The sequence below is a fragment of the Orbicella franksi genome, chromosome 13, assembly GCF_964199315.1.
Source record: "Orbicella franksi chromosome 13, jaOrbFran1.1, whole genome shotgun sequence".
In the NCBI taxonomy this organism is placed as follows: Eukaryota; Metazoa; Cnidaria; class Anthozoa; order Scleractinia; family Merulinidae; genus Orbicella; species Orbicella franksi.
This window is the reverse complement of record NC_138157.1, coordinates 22,101,004-22,125,087: the sequence shown is the minus strand read 5'-3', so window position 1 is coordinate 22,125,087 and position 24,084 is coordinate 22,101,004. Positions and strand designations below refer to the sequence as shown.

Below are 24,084 nucleotides of genomic sequence, written 5' to 3'. Positions count from 1 at the left end.
GTCGATCATAGCCTGCAGTATTGAAAATAGGTTAGCTTGAATTGTTTGTGTGGTAAAAGTGGATAATTTACTGTGGATTGACAACCAGAGTACAGTAGCACTGATTTTCCACTATTATAAAAGTAGATCCATTTCGATAAGGTAGTCCAGTACATACAAGTTTGCCGTTCATTGTTGAAATGCACACAAGAAAGCCATACTTACGAATACTATTTGAGAGATGTAAAGTTCGCAGTTAGCCAGGGAATACTGATCTGATTAGGAAACTACACCAGAGAAGAAATGTTTATGCCACCATGTTTTCAACGGATCAGTTTCAATTTCTTATACGCCTTCTCTAGGTACCTTAGGCTTGATGTTTGAAGTTGTATGTTCGATTCTTTATTTTTCGGCCCAGTGACCCTCTTCTATGTATCGAAATAGTTATCAAACCCATACTCTTTTATCGGAAAGGCAGATAACTATTTCATGTACAATGTAGCCAACATCGCCTTATTTTGTGTAGTATTTAATCGTCCATCTACTTCATAATCTACATTTTTCAAGCATACACAATGTAATTCACTAGCAGGAAAACACGCGAATGAGTTTGTTTAGGTTGTGTCACTAAAGTTTCTTGATAAAGATTGAAGATTGACATAGAAAACGTTGAACTAAAAGAGTAAAAACAAATTGCAAGAAAAACTCTATCAGTGATATAAGGATCTTTACAATTCTATCGTCAATAGCCTATTGTGCCAACCAAGAAAACCGACACCAAATCTTGTTTGCCAAGCCTCATTTGAAATAAAACTCGACAACATTTCCTGGCTGTATAAACAAATTAATCCTGTTTATTCATAGTAACAGGATTAAACTTAGGAAAGCCTTGACCGGAAATATCAAGACACATATAAGAGGCCTACACTGACACGTATAGTCGCCATAATAACGTTTGTCTAGCTAGGAGGCTATAATATGGGAAGACTTACGTGATTCAAGAGAATCGGGAGAAAAATAAAGACGACAGTTGGTGATATTGGTGATTTCAGGCTTGACTTTGAAAAGGCGGCGATTCTTGGTGACTTTTTAGGACAACAAATGAAAATAACATGTAGAGGAATCACATCCGGGGGGGGGGGGTACTCCCTTATATGGGCTATATAGTTATGTGCGGTCCCAAAGGGTATGGTTTTTCAGTCGTTTTGGTCATAAATAGGGTATCGATTTTAGCTAATTTTAGCCATTTTGGTCATAAATAGGGTATGGTTTTTGCACTCTAGCCTTAATTATTGACATGGCTATGTTTTTAAGAAAAAGCCGCTCTTTCATCATCGAAAAGAAAATCAACAAAAGCCCTTCACAAATTATGTTTACGGTAATTTAACTTTGGTCTGAACTAGGGAACTAATTATAATGCAGGTCTGAAACAGGGCCGGTTCTGATTTAAGGGTCAGGTCATAAATAGGGTTTCGAATTTTTGGTCAGGTCATAAATAGGGTAGGGAATATCGCAGATTTTGGTCATAAATTGGGTAAGGAGTTTGGGAAGCGGGCCACACACCCCCACCCAATTTTTCTGGGAGTACCCCCCCGAGGATTACATGAACTTCATCATGAATTCCACATCAGTCACTAGTTTAGAGTTTTGGTCAGATTGTCAGCCTAAAATGATTGCTTTATAGTTTACGTCTTTGTAACTTTTATCGGTTTGTTAATCAGCATATACATTTACCAAAAAGTGGTAAATGCAATCATAATGCAAATTGGTAGAGTTAACATCTGTTTTCTAATTTTAAACCAGCGACATACATTACCGGTCAGAAACGCTCTAAACAGTCATAGCGAGACGAAATTTTGATAAGTCAAATTTTAAGTATGAAAACGTTTTGATACATCAGGTTGATGTGTCGGAAACAAGCATAATTTAAAAACAACACTGAATGTTGAACTGAAAGAAAACAAAATTATGATTGCAAAGAGGATCTTAAAAGACATCTTTTAACAGCTTTCAGGTATAGGTAGATCATTTAATAAAAAATTGGGGAAACCTGACAAATTCATCAGGAATTCATCAATCAACGCTCTCATTTGATGCAAGAACGACATTTGAAGTCATTACCAATCCAGTGTCACAAAGGCCCTTGCGTTATTTTCAGTTCTACGCTATGACCACGTTCAAAGTTGAAGATGGCGGCCGTGAGGAAGTCCTAACTTGGATCAGATATGCAGATATTCAATAAAAGCTCAGAAATGGAGTGCAGTCAGTAGCATACGCCAGATACCGTAAATCCTCGAATAAGCGCCCGGGGCACTTATTTCAAATTTAGGAGAAGATGGGGGTGCTTATTCGAGGGGGGCGCTTATTTAATTTTTTCCCAAATAGCGGCCTGACATGATCATTTTTTTAATACATCATCTGCGCGTAAACAACAACATAAGCTGCTTATCGACATAAAAAGCTGATCCTAAAGTTTAAATCGCAGCACCGTTAGTAGTTAACATGTTCAACGTGTTCACTATACGTGTTCACAAACTGAAACAATGTACTAATCTAATACTACATGACGAAAACTATACATCCTTTGTTATCTCAGTACTCGTCCACAAAATGGGGGTAGGGGAGGGGACGCTTATTTGGGGGGGGGGGGGGCGCTTATTTTAAATTTTGGCCGATAGGAGGGGCGCTTATTCGAGGGGAGGTGGTGGGGGCTAATTCGAGGATTTACGATATGAATATTTCAATATCTATTCCCCTACGAGTGTGTGCCTTTTTTGACTGAATATATTTTCTCTTTTGAAATTGGCTTATCGTTTAAGTCCCTTGAAAATCAGGACAGCGTGGCGACAGCAGCGATAAAAACCGATTAATTAAGACTTGCTTTTTGCTTTTTATACCTGTTATTGCCTCTAAACTACTTTCCCTTCCTTATTAGAGAATGAAATACTCATGAAATATCACGGAAATGTTGCCCGCAAATATGTTACTGGCGAATTTCGCACGCGTTTTGCGAATTCTGTAGTAAAAGGTATTAGAAAAATAAATAAATGAAATAAATAATCAAATCATCATTGCTTAAAACTTAAAACTTGTAAAAATAAAGGATCGCACATAAATAAACTTCAGCCAAGCATCCTAACTCGATTTCTATGCCTGATAGTTGACGAGGGCGCAAACGTTGTGTCAGAAGGGAAGAAGCGAAGAGACAGAGAGAGAGATGCAGAAACGGATTCAGGTAATCCTCCTTGGATCGGTAATGTTGCAACGGCGATTGGAATTTTATAAACTTAAAATTAAAACAGCAGATAGATACGAAGACTGAATGGAAGGCATTAGCTGTATAAAGAAAAGACTCGAGGAATAGTGTTTTACCAACATTCCTAGATGTTTTATTAAAAATTTATCCTATCTACAAAACTGTCAGTCAATTATTCCATTTTACAATGATACATGGGTTACAAAACTAATTTTCATTATCTTTTTGACGCTCTCTGTTTAACTTTTTACAGTACTGAATATCCATCCCACTAATGATATTCCGTCTCTTCGACCACGAGGAACTACAATTGTATTTTTAATATGCAGCAAAATGTTCAACGAATTATTAAATAACAAATTTTAAGCCTCTAGAACAAAAAAGTGTTAAAAATACTACTTTACTTTTTGGAATACATTTACACCCTCTTGGTTAACAATTTAATTGAACAGAGTGCTCTATTTGTAGGCCTTTATGCTTTAAGCATTAACGGAGTTTTTAATTTTAAATTACTTGAAGTAGGTATTTTCCTGACTTTTACTCAAATTGGGAACAAAGCGCACTTGGAATGCACTTGCTACAATCGTTGTAGGAATAGTAAACATGGCAAATTACAGAACGTAAACTTAATTTAAATTAGAGGTGGCGACTTTCTCAAGATTTTAAGAAATCTCTAAGATTCTCTCAGATGAACCTCACACGAAGATAATACGAAATTCGAGAAATTCTGCTCAGCCTTCCCTTTCCTTCTTTGATGTATTTACTCTGTTAATGAATATTCACCTCGACAAGTTACATTCGCAAATTAAATCAGCCGATCGTTACGAAAAATACACCATCACACTAATTGTCGTTTCACTTTTAAAAACATGGTTCAGTTTCGCTGAAGAAACTGCTGTAAAGAACGATGTTCTTAAACATTTTTTGGCTTTCACCTACTTTTGCATTCGAAGGCAATCAAAAATATCTTTCCTGCGCCAACTGAATGCTTCAGTGCACGTTCTAGTGGTGTGTTAAGCAATAGAATTCCAAGTCAGCATTATTTGGTGTCTCTATGCAAAAAATCCATCAAATTACTTAAACTAAAATAAACTGCCATTTGCATCAGTGTTCATCACGAACAGTTATTTACGTTATATTTATGCGGACAAGCGTGCCTTCTTTTACGATTATGAAAATGGCTGTACCTTCAGTACCTACTTGTTTCAACGTACATGAAACTTGATCACATACACGATACAATGTCTTCGCTCAGTTCCGCCATAAAATAGCGAGCATGCTCAGTATCAGCAGGAGTTTGCACGATGACCAACTTGCCGCAGTATTCCTAAAAGCAGCTCTAACATCACCTGTTATCCTCTGGGTGTTGTCATCATTCTCGTTTATCTTTTGCGTGGTCTTATGAAGAGTCTCTCGATCGGTTCGCCTTCTGGTGGTAGTCTCCTTTCGCCTAACAGTTGGTTTCGTTGCAATGGGAATGATTATACCTGGGTTGCGGAACTTAGTAGTCGTGCGAGTTGTCGGGCGAGTTGTCGGAGGTACAAATTTAAACTTGAATGACGAACATTCTACGAGTGGCACTTGAAAAGATGTTGGTCTTTTTGTCGGAGAGGATGGATCTGTTCCATCACTGGCACGCTGTCCCACGTAAAGCAGTTTGTTGCCTTGTTGGCTTGTGTCCATCTTGAGTAGGTCATATTCAGTATGGGGAAGAGAGATGGTATACAGTCCACAGCCTTTGGTTATTGTGATATCTTGACTGACATGTGTTTTCCAAGTCCCGCTTTTTCCACATGTATTAGGCTCTGCAGTGTTTAAGATTCGTGTGGTGATGGAGTCAAATGGAGTGATTGCTGCCTCGTTCATGGTAAACACATAGTCATAGGCTCCAGCCACGAGTTTAGAAGGAATACCACCCATGAATGTTCCTTTTCCGTTCAGCTCAAAGTCAAGGCTCTTGCATTCAGCATCTAAGTAAAAGTAGTAATGACATTCCCATTGCCATAAATCTTTGATGAACTTAAAGTGGCGCGTTAAGAACTTTCCTCCTGGGCTTGCTTCGCAGGTGGTACTGGCCCACTGTCCGTCCAGTACTACGGGACGGGGTGGTTTCTGAGGCATCTTTGGAGGCCGCGCACCAGTGCCTGATTGAATCTTCTTGCAGATAGTACAGTTGTAGTTGGAGTTATACCGTTGCAGAGGAAGCTGGTAAGACTTGGGCTTGTACTTCCGGGTCACTCGTATAGTAGGGACCTCACCAAAGTAAAGTTTGTCGAACTTGGAGCTCCTCTTTCTTCGAGTTTCGAGCTTTAATGCTGCAAATTCCGATTCTAAGAAACCAAAGGCATTCCGACAAGCACGTTTCCTGAACGCTCTGATGTCGACTTCAAACACGTCAGCGGCGCGCAAACTTCTCACAACACGCAGCGTATTTGGACAATGTCTAGTTGATACATTGACTGCTGTTTCCTGTTCATGGCCATTATGTGGGTATAGTTCTATCTTTGTAAAGTTAAAGAATGCCTTGTTGCTGCCTTCGATGGTTTCCAAAGGTTCATTCGATATCTTGTAAAACCCTTTCATATAAAGACTTAACTTGGGCTCTGAGCACTGCGAGTCATTGTAGCGATGGAAATAACCTTCCCACGTCGCGTTGCGTAGAACTTTGATGTACCTTGTAACAAACTGTGGACCTGGCCGCACCTCACAACTGAAAACAAGAACAGGCGAACTCAAAGTAAGAAATTAGCTTCTGCCTTCCTGAATTGCATGGTTGAAAGGTGGCCATAGGGGTAATAAGTCTTGTATATACTGGTTGTTTAATTAAAAAAATGCCTCCTGTCTCGGCAGTTCAGAAGTCAGTAATTTTGCCCTCTGATTTGATGAACTGATTATTTACAGCTGAAAGATCAACCCTTGATTCCGTTGTTCTCCAAGAAAGTCAAAGACATCTCCCAACTTTTAGTCAGCGCGTTAGGAGAGGATGGTGGCAGGTGACCTGAATCAGTGTGGTCAAGACTTGGTTTTCATGTTGTGTCGCTATGCCGCTGTATTCCGTGCACTAGTTGTATTTTTTTCTGGAAGTTATTTGAACTTATTTGTACAATTAACCGCAAGCCGATTATTATGGGCCTTTTCTATTTAAAAAAAAAAAATGGTTGATCACTAAACAACGAAAACATAGAAAACAGTCTCAAGTGTTCCTATTTGTTTTGTTACTAAATTAGGCATATGTATAGTGCCTTTTAAATCATTCAGTTTAGAATGTTTGGGTTATAGAGACATCGCGGCTCGAGTGTCTGACAGAAAGGTACCATACCCGAAGCTATCAGTTACCAAACATGACCTAGCAGGTATAACTCAGTTTTAATCTCTGAACCTTTTTGGAAAGGTACGTGATCCTAGTTCGGCTTATTACGATCAATGTGGAAATTCCAAACCAAAACATACGTTGGTCCCAAATCGAAAATACGACACCCATTTGAAACCGACCGAGACTGACTAAGCCGGAGCTTTTAGGCTTTTAAGCGACGAGGAAGATTAGCAGAGGACTAAAATAGTCTTGCATAGAGGTGGCAAATAAAATCTTTGCCAAATCAAACTCTTTCACATTATCCGAGAAATAACGCCCTCTCTTAGTGTGCTTTTATTTGGCATCGACGAGTCCTGATTATAACTGAGAAACAAACAACTTCGGGTTTTGAGGCAGGATTTTCGGAAACAAGTCAATGCACGTTATTTGTGATGACGAAAGCAGGATGCAATTTTTTTCGGTGAAAACTGCTTCATCTACTGAGGTACATCACAATCACCAAAGTACCCGATTTTCAGTCAGTGTGGGACGTTTTCCAAATAATACCACTACCAGGTAAATTTTAACCATTGTGTGTCACGAACAGTTCCCTTCTCTGGTTGGCATTAATACGATTAAATTAAATCTGAAGCTCATCCTGTTCACTGATTTAAATAAACAAGACATCCTTCCTTAACTGTTGAAAATCTCGCGAAGAACATTTTTTTCACAAGTCCGAAAATACAATGAAGCGAGAGTTATGTTTTCAATCCTTTACCTTCTTCAATCCAACAATATTTTTGTTTTGCAAAGTTCAATGCCAAAGATTCTTGCTCGTTAGAGTGTGCAACGCTTGGCTGACGTTTTCAGGGCCCTGACTACAAATAGGTTACTGGATGCCGATATCAAGTTTTTGGGTTTTGATATCCAAAAGGCGCTTAAGAGCTTTAGTGTAAAAGACCTTATCTTAAGTAGAGACAATTTGCACATTAAAGTTCTCCGGCTATCTTTCTGAAAGTATGCTGTGTTATCTAGAGTCTCTAAATATTGTCTCAGGAAAGCACATATCCTTAGGTTTACTTGAAAGTTTAGCTGGAATAACAGCGGCAATTATTTTTTAAAAAACGTTTTTATACTTATTTAAAAAAAATAACACCACAATGCCCTCACGCGACGTTTGCTACCATAAAGAGCTTTTATTGGACTTAAAAACAACCCAAAACAACTCAATATCATTTGCATTTTTGAACCGCAATTTAGTGTCTGCGGTAAATGGCACAATGTTCTTGAGCAGATAATGAGTTCGCTACGTGATCGTGATGTACTTGAAAACTTTTTTACACACGAAAATGGTTTAAGTGAGATGCGGGCTCCTGGCCAACACAAAGTGGAGTAACCGCTCGAACGACAAAGCGGAACACTGAGTGTCACGTGCCTAAATGGGTCCTGTTTAATGTAAGGTGAGCTGCAGCGATGGCTGGAGGACAGCGATGATACCTATTGGAGCTATTTAATTCCCACATCACGTAACAAAACTGCGAGAAGATTCACGATCTACGTTCTACATCATGACACTCGACAAAGGAAAGAATGTTTTCTTCCAAGCACTAACCCATGGCGTTAGTTGTTCGTGCGTGTAATGATGTTTTTAGAGACACAATAAATTGCGAGACGTCTTGTTTTCAATAATTATTACTTGTCTCATTAATATTGCTTCGGCTAAAATCCTAGCTTTGCGATAACGCAGTCAAAAAAGACCAGTCCATTAAGCTAATGTAAAATGACAGTTTTCTTGACCTTTGATCTGGTGTTATTTTGGATTTCTTAGCTTTTGGAACAAAGCAAGCCCTTGCTGACATTTATATCATGAAACACGACAGTTCATACAATAAACTTGATACTAAAAGGATGAAACAATGGCTGATAGAGCCAGAATCTCCCTTGAAAGGAAATAACCCCTCGTATCCTTGAAGTATGAAAAACCAAATTAGCATTACACTGTCACTTGTACACTGCAAAATATAAACGTCAAGTGGACCTCGCCCTAACTTTCAACTAAAAGAGCTTCCGTTGTTGGAATTCCAAAGTACATATATTGGACATTCTGACAAATACAGAAAGCATGTAGTGGCGCTTGAAAGTGTAGTGCCAATTTGGCCACCAATAAACAACGTGGAGTGTGAAGAGCGTTTAGCGGAACCGTCACTGCTTCATAAATGATGATGTTCATTTACACACATATTAATCAATTAACTTGATAACTCCCAAAGGAAGTAACGTTGAAAGACACCCGGTTAATAAGCGGTGAAATGCTGCAGTCTTTTGTCTTTAACAAGCTCAGATATTTCGCTGTCAGAATGACAGGAATTTTTTTACGAGACCAGCCAATTGTAGAAATCCAAGCAATTATGAACGCCACCAGTCAACACGACGCACCTCTGCCGAGTTAATTTGCCTTATCTCCTCCTTCTTCACGCTCTAAGTCACCTCGGTAATAAACAATAATTAACTCCGAATGTTTGCCACAAGCGAAAGCTACGGATAACTTAAATACGTTTCGCTGAGTATATTGCCGCCCCTTATCAGAGGATTATGTTGTTGAAACGTTTATTAATCCCTGGGATTACAACACGCACTGCAGTCCTTCCCAGGAATAATCACTTTCATTGAATTAAAATTATCGACGAAAGCCCTACCTCGATGAAGTCCACCTTCCCACAATGTTTGGGGTGTCGGAACCACGAATTCTTATTCCAAGGCTGTGATATATGTACTGCACAATATGAAGACAACTTCCTTCACCGGCTTTGCATGTTGGTAGCACTAAATTTAGAACATAAAACACGGAGTGAGGGTTTAGATTCTTATCAAAGCCCAAACAAGCTGCAGAAAACTGTAGGCACTTTGTTGGCCAGCTCTACTACGATCCATGAAACATAAACTTCAAAGTTGGTCAACTTGAAACTGGAAATTCAATAAAGAGCGATAAATACCTACCTAATAACATCCAAAAGGAAATTAGGGCAAGGTGAAACCTCGTTACATTCATGGCGTTTACAAGTATGTCTATGCAAGGCTTGAGTTTCACAGCAAATTCTCAGGCTCAGTAAATGCTCTTTCTTCTTGGCTGCACTGTTACTTCTGTTCAGAGAAAGCAAGAATACCGTTTTTATCCTAAGAGGTCAATTTGAAGTCTCCTGCTGGTAGCCAAGGCTCGCAAGATTCTTAAAATCGCATAGAGATTAGTATGAAGCATGCACTTTGTCAAGAAGTGAAGTTGTGCTATATTGGCTCGCCACTAAGTTAATTATCTCTTGAAGTGATCTTTTTGTGTCAAAGCGATGCCTGTTCATGTCTCAATGCATGCCCTCCAGGTCACTTTTTTGTGTCACCCAGCTCCCACTCCATTGTTCATAAACGAATAATTATTATGAAACGCGATCCTTGTCTACTAAACCGCATTGTTGTTTTTCATAATTATGGTTAAATCCCACAAGTTTACAAAGGATGACTTTTTTTGGGTGTTTTAAGTTCTGGCCGGTCATTGTGGTTATGAAAAGCTCTTCACTTTCATACGGGACCTTTTTTGACCGGTTCGGATACAACCTTAAAAGGTATTGATATATAAGATCTTCGATTATGGCACGGAGATGCGTACCTTTTGATACGTTTCTTTAGCCTTTGTTTTTGTTACAAATACAAGTTAAAATATGTCAAAAGGTAGAATGGCAACAATCGTGAACTGGCGGTTGTTTCAAACTTTTACGTGTTTTCTTTTGAAAGTAGTAAACAACGAGTCAATAAAAGAAGCAAAATAATATTTAAAGGTTTCCACGACCCTGTTCAAAACTAAATTTGCCGTTGACAATCATGCAAAGGAAAGAAGAATGATTTAAAAGTAATTACAGAATAACTAATGGTGTGGATTACTTGGTTACCTTGGTCACGATACAAACCACATCCGCTCATAGATGAAGCAAACAAGTTAAGGAAAACATGGCATGTGGTGAATTTTTTTGATCTCCGTTTAATGATTTTCTTTTATTAGGGAGAGGAATTCACATGTCAGCCCCTCGAGAAAGTAAATATTATGTATCAATGTCCAATGTCCAGATTTTGTCTTTAGCACGTGTTTTTACTCTTGAGGACGCTTTACTTGTCAAAAATCTTTTCAATTTCCCAGAGCACGACACATTCCACTCTCTAAAATGGTATGATTTTCACTCGTTCTTCAGGAATGTTTATCTAATTCATTGATCTTATACCATAGATATTTGATGCTTCCTTACTTGATGTCCTATTAGTTAATTCCTGCAAGGTCAGTTTTAGGCTGTCGTTCTTAGTGTAGTTGAAATTTAACCGTCATTTACTGACTACTGACTTTCTTTTAGTGGTTAGGGGAAGATTGTTTGAGAATTTTTTTAGTCAAGTGAAAACATTTACACTTTTTTCCAGCTGATGGTACGCAGTGAAGTGAGGGAAAACATGATAGAAATGCCTGTTGTCGTTGAAAAATAGCTCCAGTTTTCATCTAAATACCTCGGAAAAAGTATTATCATGTAACAAATTCCACTTTCTGATGTTTTTGCTTCTTAACATTGTTCCTGAAATAATCCCACTAGACATATAAGTAATTCTTCAAAAGATTATAATTGCTTGTCATGCCATAATCCAGCAAGCACTGTAATATTCAAGGAACGCCGCAGTAACTTTCGAATCTTGACATTAACCTTCCCAACTCAAGATTCCTAGCATGGCTAAGAGCTTGAGACAATTTGCTTTGTTTGCTAAGAGTGGCCAACCAGAAAGTGGTTTTCCAATCGCGTTAGCCAAAGTTTACCTTAGGCGTACAAGTTAAATACAAAGTTTATTTGCTTGTGTTTTCAGAGAAAATGCATCCTTGGCTAAATTTACGGAAAAGGGCAAGAGTCAACCTATCAACAAAAAGATAATATTTCAGTTTTAGGACGTGTTTGTCAGAGATATCACAAGGGGCAATTTGTTCTTTAAACGAGCAGCTTTATAAACGCCGCGTGAAAGATTTAAGGTCATAAGATCGAAAACACGAAAAATTAATCAAAACGATATGCAAATTTCAGGCTTTTCGCTGATTGTGTGGACTGCCCGGTGGTAGAAATGTGGTGTCGCTGACCCTTTCCTCTTTCGAAATCTGAAAATCTGCTTCTTGGTCAAGAAGCATTGTAGAGAGCTTTACAGAGAATACTGTTTCCATATTATGGAGGCAAAAGAGCGCCCCCGAGACCTTCGCACGCTGCCTGAAAAATTTTGTCTTCAAGTTACGGCTATTTTTAGTTCTAATCTAACAATTATGGAAAATCTGTCAATTCAAGCTCATGTGTTTATGAATTTAAAAGCAAGATGAGCATATTTAGCATATGCGAGGTTAACTGTAACGCGATCTTGCTGGAAATGATTCAAACTCAAATGAAACAAAGATTCTCATTATAACACTACGATGGTTTTAATAATGATTTCGACTGCAACAATATTTCTGCTATAAGTCGAGGTTGTGAAAACTCGAGGGCAATTTGTTGGTTAGTTTGAGCAAACACGTAAAAAACGTTAGCGAGAAGGTATTTCGTGAATGGTTCCATCTTTTTTGGAGGTTATAAGTCACGAGGGTTCAGAGAAGAATGGATTCAAGAGAAAGCTTTTCAGCAAAGCCCCTGTAATTTAACATGAATCATTAGTTTATAACACGAATAATACTTATCAGCCAAATTGTACACAATAAAATAGTTTCCTTTGTTGCAGTAAGCTTCCCAAAGCTACCGAGTATCATGTCTAACTGAAGTAGCATGGCTTAATACACCAAAACTTAATCACATTTACCTCGGTAGAAAGCGTTACCCTGCTCTAAAAGGACGATGAAATCTTCAGTCGTCTTCAGCTCTCCTGCCTAAACTCCACTGAGTAACTGAATTGTTGTGATTGAACGGTTGCAGGACGGCAGTTTATACTAACCCTTCCAGACAACCAGCCCGTCTAATCTTCCACAATGATGTGGGATTTTATCCTATCACAACTGGAAAACACATTAAGACCTGTACCGAAAGAAACTCATTATATATTTGATGACGAAGTCGGCTGGCTCTGCCTTAACTATCGGATATATAAATCCTCGCGGCACGCAAACAGATTTAACTAATATTTCTCAGATGTGCATAATATGTCTCTCGGAATTGCCAAGTTAAATAGAGAACGTCTTGCTTTTGATTTGCTGCCGATTTAATTTCCTCTCTAGTCTTCAAAAAGCAACAGGAAAAAGATTAATTATGAGGCAAAAGGTTTATGTAACATAAATGGCTATCCAGTAATCTCTTTTTGTCAAGGATGTTAGAAATTCCAAAAAATCATAATGATATTTGAAGGGCGTTTTTTAGTAGACATTTCCCGGCTATGTCGTTTTGAAAGCTGTTTTTGACGTGGAAAAATCGATGGATGGTCAGTCTTGACTAATGCCAACAAGCTAAGAGTAAAAGCGCTTTGCGTTTCGTAATCACCGGATTTTTACAAACACCTACCTTTAGAAATTAAATCTTCGCCATTTTGCCATCTGATTTTTTCGCGTTTGAGAGGCAAACGTGATCAGCTAAAATAAATAGCAAACACCTTATAAGAAAGGACAAGTGCGCACCAAATAAAAGCTGATTTCAAGCTGACCAAATGTAATCTCGTGTCGATCTTTTACTTTTCAATGAAGGGAAACCAAATGAAGAGGGATTAGTTTACAGTTACTTACGAGGAGCAAAATGCTCAAGTACCATTTCCTGCCACTCAAATCACGCCTGAAAAAAGCCTTTCAAAGCAAACTGTATGGAAATATATGATGAAAGTACGGGGGAATGGAAAACGCAGTAAGTGAATTTGGGAACACGAAGATACACATCTGTCGCTGCTATCAAGAATCAAAAGGTTTTGTGAATTGTTCCGCTACCGACTGAAATGTGTGAACTTCATCGAATCAAATAAACCTACTCTTTCGTTAAGCTTCATTCATTTTAATGTTGTTTCCTCGAGGCAGAATGACTCGGAGTCAAATTGTCTGCTCTATTCTTTTGAAGCCACATTAATTATGACATGTTTACAGTTAAGTTCTTAAGTCGCTGACACAATGAATTGTTTTATCCATGTCTAAATCAGTTATGAAGAAACAGCAATATAAAGAAATTTAATTTTCCATTAAAGACGAGATATGACACGGCACATTTCCACCAAAGAGGAATGGACATCCGGTAAAAGCCTTGAACTATATTGGTCAAGCAAAATCTACTTAAATCTCGTTAAATGTTGTAAACACGGCGTCTTAAGATCCTACCTTATCTCGGCTGTTCGGCTCCACAAAGTCGCCTCACGCCTTTTAAGAAACCTATGTACTAAGCTGTGATTAATTTGCAATTTCTCTGTACTTTTCTTAAATAAATTCAAGGGTCTTATTTTAACGCAATTACAATTCTCCCGAGCCGAATTATAGTCTCGGCTAAAAACAGGATGGAGAATTTGAATGTTAATATCGTTTGGCCAGCGACTGAAATCAAAAGGAAATACAGTACTAGGAGTCGCAAGTGACTGAAAGTTACGAAGTCGGTTCAGTCTCTCTCAGCCGTTGATCCAGAAACAAGACTCTTTTTTGTACGCCCTTAGCAAATTCTGTGAAGCCTGGACGCAAAATGATCTTTTCTCACGGCGGTATCTTTTCCATGACCTCAGTGTTTCTTCCCGAAAATTTCCCAGTAAGTTTAACTGTACTGAATCAAAACTTATCATTAAACGGAGTTAGTCACACGAGGCTAAAGCACTTTACGGTAGAGTAATGAACACGATGAATGTTTATACAATTGAATCTTACAGCTCTAGATACAGAGTTTACTGGAGACCCTTAAAATGGCCGGACAACTGAGTTGTATGCTGTCAGGTTATGGTAATGAATGTCTTGTTCCGCAGTAAAACAGATAACCACATCAGTTTCAGGATTTAATGGCGTGTCTAGACTCAAACGATAATGCTATATCGGCGAGGAATGAACGAATCCCTGTGATCATCCTCAAGTCACAGGGTTATCAGAGTTTGGTTTCCAGCAGTTGCTTATATGTATCGCTTCTTATCATTTCAAAGCATTCACTTTGCAAACCTCGGCGGTCAAATAGTATATCGATAGTCCTACAATCAGTTGGAGATAGGGAAACTGAATTTGACGACAAATACATCCACATGCCCGCCCCACTCCACCCCCGCCCTACATTTGCAACTAACCGGCGGATGTTTTTCGGCTTTTTTTGGATTCAGTCAAATACATAATGGCAATTATGCTTCAGGTCTACAACATTTATATTACAGCATTTTTAAGTAGCTGAACAACTAAATACCATGCTTTAGGTAACTGGTAATGGTTTGGTCACTCCCTGATAGCTCCGACCAGTCTGAAACTTGTTTGCATCGTAAACATGAAGTGGGTACAATAACATAATCATCATTTCACTTGTGGAGAAAATGAATTTCGACACAAACTGTGGGAATTCCTTATAGAAAGATGTATTGTTCCGGAATGTTGGAGAGGCCTAATGGACACGACGATCCGACCACCACCTCCGTTTGGTGGAAAGAAAAACAAACAAAGTAACGAGCAGCACCTGACGGCTTTGGTCTCGTCAGGGTAACAATAATAATGATGAATTCAGCACCCGGCATGATATTGTTTTTATTAGCTTCAGTTCCTACGTCACATTTTAGCGTGACTAAAATACTTTAAAGTGCAATGCTAGTACCGCGGAAATAGAATATATGGGCGATTACAACCTGTAGAACTAGTCTTCTATCAAGACCAAAGCTAGAATGAAATGAAAATGTAACGGTTCTCAGTAAAAATTTGAATTTCATTTCTGGTATCTGACTGAAGCCGGGATAAAAACTGAAAAGAACTGATCCATACCTCCAGTTTTAGAATGAGGCTCATAACTTCACTTGTTTTCAGCAAACCCAAACAAACAATTCACAGTTTTACATCTTATTTAAAATCAAGCTGCCCAAGTAAGTAACTTGTTTCCTTTCCATGTTATTTATTTAAAAACACTTGCAAAACCATATATATAAACACGCACCATTATTTTGCTTGTTATAGATATAATATATTTATATATCAGAGTACTTTTCGTACTTACGTTTTCTTCAGCATGGCAAAGGATAGTTTGATCTTATTTCATAAAGAAATGACTGGATAACCACAGTTTCAGTGAACCGCCGGAATCAGTAGCATCTGCTTGACGATACTGTTTTCCAATTTGTGTAATATATGCATAGAATTGAATTGAATATAAGATATAACACTAACTACAAAATGCAACAAATGCTAAACAGGTGTTACCTTATAAATCATAGTACAGAGAAAGTTTTGGTTTATTTAAAGACCCTTAAAAGGATCTTTTACACTTAGTTGAACCAGTGTGATCTATAAACGTTTACGAGTGAGATCTTCATTTCTTTTTGATAGAATTTTTGTTAAACGTTCACTGTGAATAAAGACACGGGTAATTTTCGTCACAATAACTATTACTTGATATGTCATAAAAAACAGAAAGAGAGAAATACGTGCCCTTTCTTTTATAAATTTATTTTAACTCTGCCTGCATGTGTCAGTTCCCAGTATAGAAACCTGTCGACATGACTGAACAATCGGCTTAAAACGGAGTGGAATTATGATAAAAACACCTGGTCATTAATCCTCTAATCGCTTTAAATCGTTTTCTCAAGTTTAAAAACGTTTAGAGATTTGTAACTAGCGCAAAGACAAACAGTATGCTTTGGGAAATATCTCAGTGAACATGCACGCAATTAATTAAGCCGCACGACCAAATGTCTTGTTTTGATTTTGCGCTGGAATTAATAAAGCAATTTGATGAACATCTGTCCTCTCACAGTTAATTTGTTGAGTTTCTAGAATTTTCTATTCTACCCGTATTTTGTGCGAAGTGAAAATCGGCATTCCTGTCGATCAGTCAAATCCAAAGCAACATAAATCAATATATTCCGCGGCTCACCTTCAAGGAAGACAGCTGCAAATAAAATTACCACGAGTAAATCTACTTCCTGGCACAGAACTTGTGAATTGATTTCGTAGTTGTGGAAAAGCAGTTCCGATTAACGTGAAAGTCCTTCCCTGCTATCATCGCATATGGAAAACAAATTAAGGCCGAGAAGCATCCACCGGTCAGGGTATATGGCCCCAAATGAATAAGATAAGAGACACACTGTGACAGTATCAGTACGTTCAAAGCCAAAGGGATCATCTTAAACCTTAACTCTGTCTGATCTCTAAAAAGTCGCCACACTAATGATAAGTATTTCAGAAATTCAAACCAATGCCTTTCTATAATTCCGCTTTCTGTTCACGAGAACATTTTTTTTCTGGAATTCTTCATAGACAAATGTCTTTCAACGGCCAGCAGTTAGGAAGAAGTCACGTTAGTAAATATATTTTGAGTCTCTGCACTCGTCACTCGTTTCTTCAAACAGCAAGCAATGGGCAGATGCTTTACATCTGGTGGTGTGTTTCACTCGCTCTTGATGTTTTCTTCAGTTGTTGAATAGTTTATAATGACGTTAATGTGTTTGTTATTTGGTGATTTGTCTACTACTTGACAAAGGCAACTATTTTGAACATTTGGCATTTAATTCAACGTGGGACCGACAGCCGGGTCCATATCGAACTTCAATTGTAGTTCAAGTTCATAACTGTTGACCACAAGGGGTATAAGTCGTTAAATCAGACGGTGCCTTAAAAAGGGTTTTTGCAAAAGTTATGTGTCGCAAATTTGTTTGTAATTGAAGAATTTTAAACATCATGTAACTGGAAAATAATTTTTGTTTGCAAAACAATATTGCCTGACACATTATAACAATAACAGATTAAAAATTCAGTATTTTTCCTTATCACTGGATTAGCGGTCGAGCTAATTTTCTTATGTATATTACATGCACTCAATACGGCATTCCTTGTCATGTTTCAAGGTGGTCAGGAGATATAAATAGAGCGTTCAACCAATAAGATTGATTTTAAAATATCACTTACGTAGGTGCAAGGCTTGCCAAAGTTAGTTACACGCAATGGTTAACTGAAGATCATAAGAAAGTAAATTGCATGAAAAAAAATCAGTTTCTTTTCTGTGAAAGTAATAGGTCTAGTGTGCTCTAGTTGAACTGCTTTTTAGACGATTTTGAGTCATAAACGAAATACTCGGAGATGCTCCGGTCTCTGTCGCAGATCTTTTGAAGCTCGGAAGACCTCCGCAAGTTTTCGGACATCTTCGGACATCTTCGGGCATTCACCAATCCTTGAGTCATAGACTGTTCTCAGAAAAACTCAATTTGAGAATCTCGCTTATTCCATCAGTGACACTTAACAGAAACCTTTATTAAAGAATAAGATATATTTCTGGTGGAGAAATCCAATCGCAAACTTTCAGAATGTTACCAGGTGCCTTAATTCACTTTGTAAAGGCCACCGGTTGTGCGATTCTAATGGAGAATTTTGTCGGCTACATCTCTATTGAACCTCATTTGTCAGAAATTTCTACCATCGCCGTGACATTGATGCCATCCATTGTGAGATTTGTTTTGTTGACGTACATTTTCAATGATACAGCATCATGTTTGGCCTGGGTACTGAGTAAAATGTCTTATGCTATATCTTGGAATATTCAAGTCTTATCGGAAGATTCCTGGAACAAAGGCATCATTATCATTTGGAAGTGGTAGAGTCGGTAGTGGCAAGCGTAGCATCCGCCGCTAAACTTTCTCATTTCCATGTGAAGAGGCTGCAAAAACCTCAAACCTTTTACAAGCGTTTAAATGGAAACAGCTTTGTATAACAATGAGTCTGGACAGAACAAGCTTCCTAACGGAAGCCGCCTTAGTAACACCTCCCACGGTTACATGTAAACAAAACTTGGAGAAACTAGTCAACCTAAATCACTCGTTAGTAAATAAGACTGAACCGCTCAAAAGATGTGATAAATTAAGGTCCCACTGTTGTCTCGAAAACACGCACGGGTGGTAAGGGTGATTATTGAAGGTGATTATTATGGTCGAACAACTTGAAGACTGTCATCAATGATTACTCTATTTTAGATTAGATAACTATGTGTTTTTTACGTGCAGTCCAGTCATACTCGTTTTATCAATTGTCCATAGTTTTATTAATTTTAATTTATTTATAGTTTTCCCATTTAGTGGTTATTTACTGCCAGTTTAGTTTGACACTTAAATAAAGATATTCATTCATTCATTCCATGTAAATGACTTAGTGAGATACTGTAAGTTATTAAATTCTGAACCTGGGATAATACTACTTTTACTACTACGTCTACGATTATAATTATTACTACTATTTTGTTAATATTTATTGGGGTTGAATATCAATTGGGACATCGTCCTGTTTTGTGCTCAAGTTGCTGATGCTATTTTCTTTTCTTTCTTTTTTTTTATTGTACATGTAACAAATTCAATAAAGTAAAGTAAAGCAAAGCAAAGCAGAGCAAAGCAAAGCGAAGCAAAGCAACGCAACGCAACGCAAAGCTAAGCAATGCAAAGCAAAGCAAAGCAAAGCAAAGCAAAGCAAAGCAAAGTAGAGTAAAGTAAAGTAAAGTAAAGTAAAGTAAAGTAAAGTAAAGTAAAGTAAAGTAAAGCACACATGCAAATTTATTTGAACAAAAGGAAGTTTTTTACATGAGAGAAGAGTTCAACTCCCACAGGATTGCTTTGGTACACCAACAGGGCCGCTGTTTCATTGTTATTGAACACCAATATGGCTGCCGTGACGTCATGTGGAAACGCCCTATATGAAAAATGAGGGTGGCAAGTGTCACATAGCTTAGATTTTTCTCTCCAGAAGCGAAAGTTTCGTTGGCTGAAAATGGTTGAACAAGAGGTTTTCTACCCCTAGAAATAACTACTGTAGAAATAATGGACGCGAAATATGTATCGCGACATGTAACTTAACTAAGTAACACATAGCGTATGATCCGAAACATTTAATTGAAAAGTCTTGTGAAAATACCGGGAGGCAACTGAATAAATAAACAATAGCTTCCATTTGGCGCGAAAAGATGCTCGGGTATTTGTCAGCGGACGTTATCTGTTCTGAGAAGCTAACAGTTTTCTGACAGTGTAGCTCCAGGAAACTGTGAGCTTTGAAGAAAAGATAATGTCCAGGGAAAAATGATCTGAACATATTTTGGCGCCAAATCGAGGCCATTTTTATTATCCTGCAAATATTTTTCGCAACACGTCAAGTTTTGAAAAGTGGGAAATATCCCCCAGTTTTAGCTGGGGCATATTCAGTCACGTGACGCATTATATTTAAAGCAATGGCGCGTGAGCGATAATATTTGATGGATTATAAAGAAGAAGATCCGAAAAACGACACAGTTTCGTTTAGAAGGTGGAAACAGATTTTCGGCATAAAAGTAGACTTAACACTTCAGTTTGCTATCTTTCATTTGAGTGTGCATGTCTTTCACTTCAATGGAATTGATCGATTCTGAAATCACGCGAGTTTCTTCTCGACAAAATTAGTTCATTTGCAGTTTTGATGGGCAGCCGCGGAGTCGTGAATAATTAGGCCCACCTCCGCTTTGTTTGTCTTGAATTCAATTCGTCTGTACAAAAACATAATTTCCGCTGAACATTTTTTCAGATGTCCCGTAAACATTTATCGTTTGTTAAATTTTCCAAGATATAGACGAACTATTGAGGGAAATGTTCGTGGAATATTTCGCAAGAAAAACCTGTCTCTTCCACTTTCTTCTCATGTTTCATGCAACTCACGCAGTGACACCGCGCTACGAATTACCCGGCAGGCCTTTTCATCCCATCACTGTGTTTAGATCAAACCAAGAGAGGATGAAGGGTAAGAGAGCTAATCCATCCGTTAGGCCTTATTCCCAAGGTACTCCACTTGAGCTAGTTTTAGACACGGTATGTAGCTCTCCCTGCACGGTGTGAGGGTGTTTTGGTGGAGGATGAACATGCGTGTTGAACCGCTTGGGCTGTCCACGTGAGCGAAATTTGGTTCACAGATTGGATATTTCTGGATCCTTCCCGGGTTTTCGAAACCAGAAGTTGTCGAAAAACAAACTTTTGAGGAATTACCTTGGGAATAAGGACTATATGAGAGATTCATTGATCTTCATTCAGTAGAAATGTTCACATCATTGGGTAGACTCATGATTTAAGAAGAATTTAATAAAACCATTATTGAGCCGTTTTCGACAGGTAAAGATTATAACAAATTCGGCGCTATAAAAATTCGATCATTTGTATATTTCTCAGATCATTGGAAAAACTACTGATTAAGGACTTCGAGCACAAAATATTTCCACGTTCACATTTTTTAAAAAGTTGTCATGTGGTAAAGTAAAGATCAACTTTTGCCCCAAAAAAAATCGTGGCGGGGGGATGTGGGGTGGGTCACCGTGCTCGTTTTCGAGATACGGTGCATTGAAGACCACGTCGGTTTTCAGAAGCTTTGGTTATTTTACGACGATCTTAGCTTACTACTATCAGCAATAAAAGAAGCTACATTAGTGAATTTAGATCAGGTAAATGGACTCAGTTCAATACAACTAAGTCTATAACGTAAACTTTTTCAGCTTATGTCGTTCCTTGAGGTAGAATAGGCCTTGACAAAGAATACAAATTAGTCTTTCTCCTCCACATTGGAAGAAAACTTCGGACGTGCGAGAACAGAAAAAACGAAACATTTGTAACTTCTCACGTGCAATTTATTTTTGTTTCTTGTTAAAATGGAGAAAATCAGTAAAGGAAGTGATCTATGAGAAGAAACGATGGGGTCACCGACCATTTCAGAGAGTTAACTGCAAGTCAAGTTCAGGCTATCGGTACCAAGCTCTATGCTTGCCTATTTACCAGTACTGTGGTGGAATACGTGACCTATGAAAATGCGTGACCTACTGATTTCCAAAATTGTAGGCAACCCATTTTCGGCAATGTTGACTGACACAACATATTCTGGTCATGTTACTGAAATTCACAATTTAAGCTTATCTGTGACGATGGAAGAACGCGCCAACTTACAACTCTTCAATTGTTCCTCGCACAGTCGTAGTGGAGTTAAAGATATCCCCTCATTTTTGAAGAATTATAAGAGATCATTACACGATAGACACTCGTAGTTCTGTACAGTGAAGTATTTTTTTTTAAAATAAAGAACGGTTAAGGACAGGAACATGCCTAATGTCTATCCTAAAAAGATAACAACCCATATTAACTAGCCAGCCAATTGAATGGTCTTAAGCTGCTCTAAATAAATTTAGGAGTTTGATTTATCGATCATGATTGTCGTGGATACAGCAGTTCCGTTATTTGAGAAACATTTGTAGAGATTTCCTTCTCTTTTATCATTCCATATGGAAAGTAAATTATTCCTTTAATTAATGGCATATTAAATCTAATAAGGATTAAGTTAAGTGAAAGAAAATCTGCTGGAGTCCATTAATGCTATCATCAATGACATGTGGAAAAGTAGGTAAGGTTTTGGAAATCAGTCTGGTTCAGCTGGGTGCTCTTTGCACTCTAACGTAACGAATACACATTCATATGTCATTGTACTCAAGACGCCTTTGTTCTAAAATTTGTAGTCGTTTTACATGGAGAAATTCGTTTACTATGAATTCGTCTGGGTAGTACTCTAAACTAAGTCACAAACACTCCACGCTTTCCATCGTTAAGTTTTACCACTGGGTGAAACTTCTTGTCCAAAAGCCGTCCTCATTTATTAAAAAAGTCATTGATTGAAATAATTAATAGTCCTTTGCTGTGTTGTGAAGAAATGTATTCTTTTGGACGCTTCGTTTAACTACTTGTATTTAACAAATAAAGAAGCCTCAACTGTGCTCTGTTCTGTTGTAAAGTACTTAGGAAGCGGTAGAGCACGAAAGAAGTGTAGGGGAAAATACGAGACAAAGTCGAGTGTTTTTCCCTTCTTCTTGAGTGCTCTACCGCTTCCTAAGTGCTTTACAACAGAACAGAGCACAGTCGAGGCTTCTTTATTTGTTTTATGATAAAGAATCCAATACTTTCCCCACGCATTCGGCTGAATTTTCAAACCAAACTTTATTTTCCAAAAGAGTAAAAGTGGCGTCAGCCGTGCTCTGTTCTCTGATAAAGCACGCTAAAATAAGCCAATCACAATCCTTGTTAGAATTGTTCAAATAATTTGATTGGCTAACGAAGTGACCACGGTCAATCACAAACTAGACTTCAGCTAAGCTTTCAGTTTCGAGTAGTTTCAAGCGGCTTTCGAGAGAAGAACGATGCTTTCAAAGTTCGCTTTTTAGTTAATTTTTAACTATGGATCTAAAGGCAGGTAAACGTTTGTAGTCCAGAGGAATCCGGTCGTATTGTGGCTCATGAAAACGTACACTTTTCCAATGGAAATTACGCCGGAAAAAAGGAGCTCAAAGTTTGCAGATGAAAATGCGAAATGCTGAGTTGACTTTGAAAGGAGCTACAGCTATTTACGGCTTGCAGCCGCCTGCAGTAAGATTGCCTGAACTAGCGTATAAGTAAGACAGACTAAACTGCTCCAACTGGTTCTACTCCGAGCACAGAATATCGGAGCAAGCTTTGAACTGACCACTTGTCGGTTCACTTCGCTGTGATGACCAGAGAACGAGCGTTACTACAATGCATGTAAGTGTTGTTTGAGCAATTGAGCATTTTTACAAAAATAAAGCTTCTCATCATAAACAGGCAACTCAATTGTTGTTTTCTGTCGTTGTTTTACTTCTTGAGTGTAATTTTTACCTTCGCAGCAAATATAATGTCTTTTATCGAAGCCCTGGTTAGATTGAGAATTTGTTCACTTAATTTCGCTACGTGTTTTGTTGGCGGGATTCTAGCAAAACTTTTTATTTTAATACAGTTTAAACACTACTGTTGCTAACAATGGTCTCCGTGAGCCATATTTACTGCAGACATAGAGTTCGTTTCCATTGCGTTTGTTTGGGTCACAGGGGATGTTTAACTTGAGTCAAATTTGTCAAAATTCCGAAGCAAAAATTTGAAAGCCAGCTCACCGTCGTCAACCCGTGCTCTGTTCTCTGATAAAGCCCGCTGTTTCAGCCAATTGGAGCGTGCGTTATATGGAAACTTTATTATAAATACTAGTAAAAATAAATATGAAATAAAGAAATAAACATCAAAAACGTAAACAAAATAGATATATCTATTTCTTTATAATTTTGCACCATTGAAGCCTCGTTTGGTCCAAAAGCGTATCAATTCCATTTCCAGGGAAATCATACAGAGTTCGAGCATTTTGCTGATAATTATTATAGCGGAGCTCCGGCGCAGCCCCATACCCATATAGAGAAGAAAAGGAAACCCATGAATTGATTTTCTCATGGTTATCATGGCTAGCGGTATTGCTCGTGGGCGCGTACGCACGACGGCGACGGCGACGACGACGACGACGACGACGGAGTCGCGCAAGATGGCGGCCATACTCCAGCTAATAGGT

General features: G+C 38.2%; 1 protein-coding gene across 3 annotated transcripts; it reads right to left on the bottom strand.

Moving 5' to 3' along the window:
- Positions 1 to 2,169: 2,169 nt before the first annotated feature.
- LOC145465308 (protein APCDD1-like) lies at positions 2,170 to 16,760 on the bottom strand. Of its 3 annotated transcripts, none has more exons than XM_081449085.1 (4): positions 16,583 to 16,760; positions 9,525 to 9,668; positions 9,224 to 9,350; positions 2,170 to 5,945 (listed from the first exon to the last, which is right to left on the bottom strand). In XM_081449085.1, the coding sequence occupies exons 2-4, from the start codon at positions 9,574 to 9,576 to the stop codon at positions 4,487 to 4,489; spliced, it is 1,638 nt and encodes a 545-aa protein (XP_081305211.1). In that variant the 5' UTR covers positions 9,577 to 9,668; positions 16,583 to 16,760; the 3' UTR covers positions 2,170 to 4,486. The 3 variants fall into 3 exon arrangements, with proteins under 3 accessions (XP_081305211.1, XP_081305209.1, XP_081305210.1); XM_081449083.1 differs by lacking the exon at positions 16,583 to 16,760 and adding an exon at positions 13,073 to 13,883; XM_081449084.1 differs by lacking the exon at positions 16,583 to 16,760 and adding an exon at positions 12,381 to 13,011.
- Positions 16,761 to 24,084: the final 7,324 nt, after the last annotated feature.